The sequence below is a fragment of the Athene cunicularia genome, assembly GCF_003259725.1.
Source record: "Athene cunicularia isolate RWA chromosome 4 unlocalized genomic scaffold, athCun1 chr4_part1, whole genome shotgun sequence".
NCBI lineage: Eukaryota > Metazoa > Chordata > Aves > Strigiformes > Strigidae > Athene > Athene cunicularia.
In genome coordinates, this window is record NW_020799098.1 from 2,436,851 (window position 1) to 2,439,103 (window position 2,253).

A 2,253-nucleotide genomic window follows, 5' to 3' on the forward strand; every position below is an offset into this window, starting at 1 on the left:
AAATCCCCTCGGCACCGCGTGGCAACACCCTGACACCCCCTTTTTTTGGGTGCCTCGTTCGCTCATCACCCAGTGCTGGAGGGGGGGGCTCTTGAAGTAACCCCCTCCCCGTGCCTCAGTTTCCCCAGCCACAATTTCACCAGGTTTCTCCCCATTTTTAGCTTCTTCACCTCCAACTGGGGGGGGTGGACGCTGGCAACAGTCACGCAGCCCAAAGCCCCCGGCCCTGGAGATGTGACGGAGCCCAGAAAAGGGATTTAGGCAGGATCCAGCCCCGGATTCTCTCCAGCAGCTGCTTGTGTCTCTGCCATTCACAGTCAGACACGGCAGCTGGATGAGGCCACGGCAGATGAAAAGCTGGGGGGGGAGCTCCCCAGACCCCAAAATCCCTCTGGTTTTGCAGCCATCCCGGGAAGCAAAAAAAGAGAAAAAAAAAAAAAAATCAACCCTCATGAATATCACCGGGGTGAAGCCATGGAGGGTGCAGGGATGGAGGTGCCTGGGTGGTCTGTGGCCTCATCTGCTGTGGGTAAGCGTGGCCCCCCCATCCCAGGAGGGTCCCTGTTTCCTTTAGGATCAGCACAATTATTTCTGAGTGTGATTTATAGCGTTGGTTAAAAGCCCTCCCTCCCAGTTCAGTTTGTCAATAGCTGATGTTGGGGTTCATGAGGGGGTGCCAGGTGATGGAGCGGGGATGGTGGCAGCAGTCAGGTCATTTTTAGGGGGTGTTTTGGCTTGCTGGGGGTGTCCCTTTGCCTGTGTGCCCCCACCGAGCCACCCCCCAACTCCAGGAAATCCCACCAGGATGGAAAAGTGCTGGAAAACTCAGATACCCCAACTCGTGAGGTGAGTTTTCCAATGTTTTTTTAATTTTAAACCCAGGTCTTCCCCTGGCTGGTCAGGGATGTGTGTGTGTGTGTGTGTCCTGCCCCCCACCCCGTATCCACCCAAATCCGTGGGGTGAAACCTCTGTTCCAAACCCCAGTTCTCCCAGTGCCTGCAGAGGGTGGATGGAGCCCCCCCAGTTAACCAGGGGGGTGCAGTTCCCCCCAACTGCAGGAGGAACAAGGCAGATTCATCAGACACCTCTTTGTAACAAAAAACCCTGTTAAAATCAACCACATTAACCTATTTTTTAATATAGAAGTGCTGCACCACTGGGGACTCAGGACTTTTCTTGACCCTTTGGACTCTTCTTGTGCCCTGGCCCATCACCACCATTAAGGTTTGCTTATTTTTTCTTCTGGGAGGGGAATGATAAAAATCAGCAGTTATTTTTTGCCTCTTTCTCCAATACTCAAACTCATCTCCATGACGGAGCCTCCACTGGAAAAAAAATAAAAGGAAAAAAACCTCTAAACTTGTCTGGGGAGTGGCAGTAGCATCCCTCAGGCTGCAGAAGGGTCTCCCTCAGCTTTAAGAACCTGTGAGTGCTTTAGCAGTGACCGTGTGGAGACTGTCCTGAGGTTTTAAACTGCACAAGAGTAGGCTGAGATTGGCTACAAGGAAAAAATTCCTTACGAAGATGCTGGTGAGACGCTGGCACAGGTTGCCCAGAGAAGTTGTGGCTGCCCCATCACTGGAAGGGTTCAAGGTCAGGTTGGACGGGGCTTTGGGCAACCTGGACTTCTCTCTCACTGCTGTTACAGACCAAGAAGATGGAAGGGTCTGGGCGGCAACTGGGAAGAGACACGAGGGGGGAGAACATGCAGCTCGGACCACGTGGAGCTGCTTCCTTCTCCAGCCAGAGCCCCCAGGGCCCAGGCACCAGCCCCCCTCGCTCACCTACAGCTCCAACACCCATCCCTGCGGCAGCTCTAAAATCCGGCACCAAACGGACGTTTCTTTCAGGGAGCAAAAGTCCTTTTGTCTTTCTGGGGTTTGAGTTTTTCTGGGTTGAAATCCCAACGGTGGCTGTTACGGTCATTATGGTTTCCAAACCAGCAGCACGTGATGGCCTGACCCTGAAGGGGGAAACTTCTTAGCTTTTGATACAAAAATTAGGATATTTATATATATACACACACACAGAATAAGCTTTTTTTTTTCTCCTTTTTTTTTTTAAAGAGCTGACCAGCAGAAAAATGTGAAACCATTTCCCTGCAGGTTCAGAAAAGCTTGTGCTTGTGGGATTGTGGGTGTTTTGGTTTGTTTTGTTTGTTTTTTTTTTTTTCAGATGAGATCCAGAGTATCTTCTTCCTTTTTTTTTTTTTTTTTAAAAAGGCTTTACTCCCTCAAGAAAAAAAAAAAAAA

At 50.5% G+C, this 2,253-nt stretch overlaps 1 protein-coding gene across 1 annotated transcript in view; it reads right to left on the bottom strand.

Moving 5' to 3' along the window:
- MRPS26 (mitochondrial ribosomal protein S26) overlaps positions 1-476 on the bottom strand; it is a 3,801-nt gene extending 3,325 nt beyond the window's left edge. The window contains exon 1 of the mRNA XM_026846893.1: positions 463-476. Coding sequence (XP_026702694.1) covers positions 463-476 — 14 coding nt within the window. The remainder of the gene's footprint in view (positions 1-462) is intronic.
- Between the last annotated feature and the right edge of the window lie 1,777 nt (positions 477-2,253).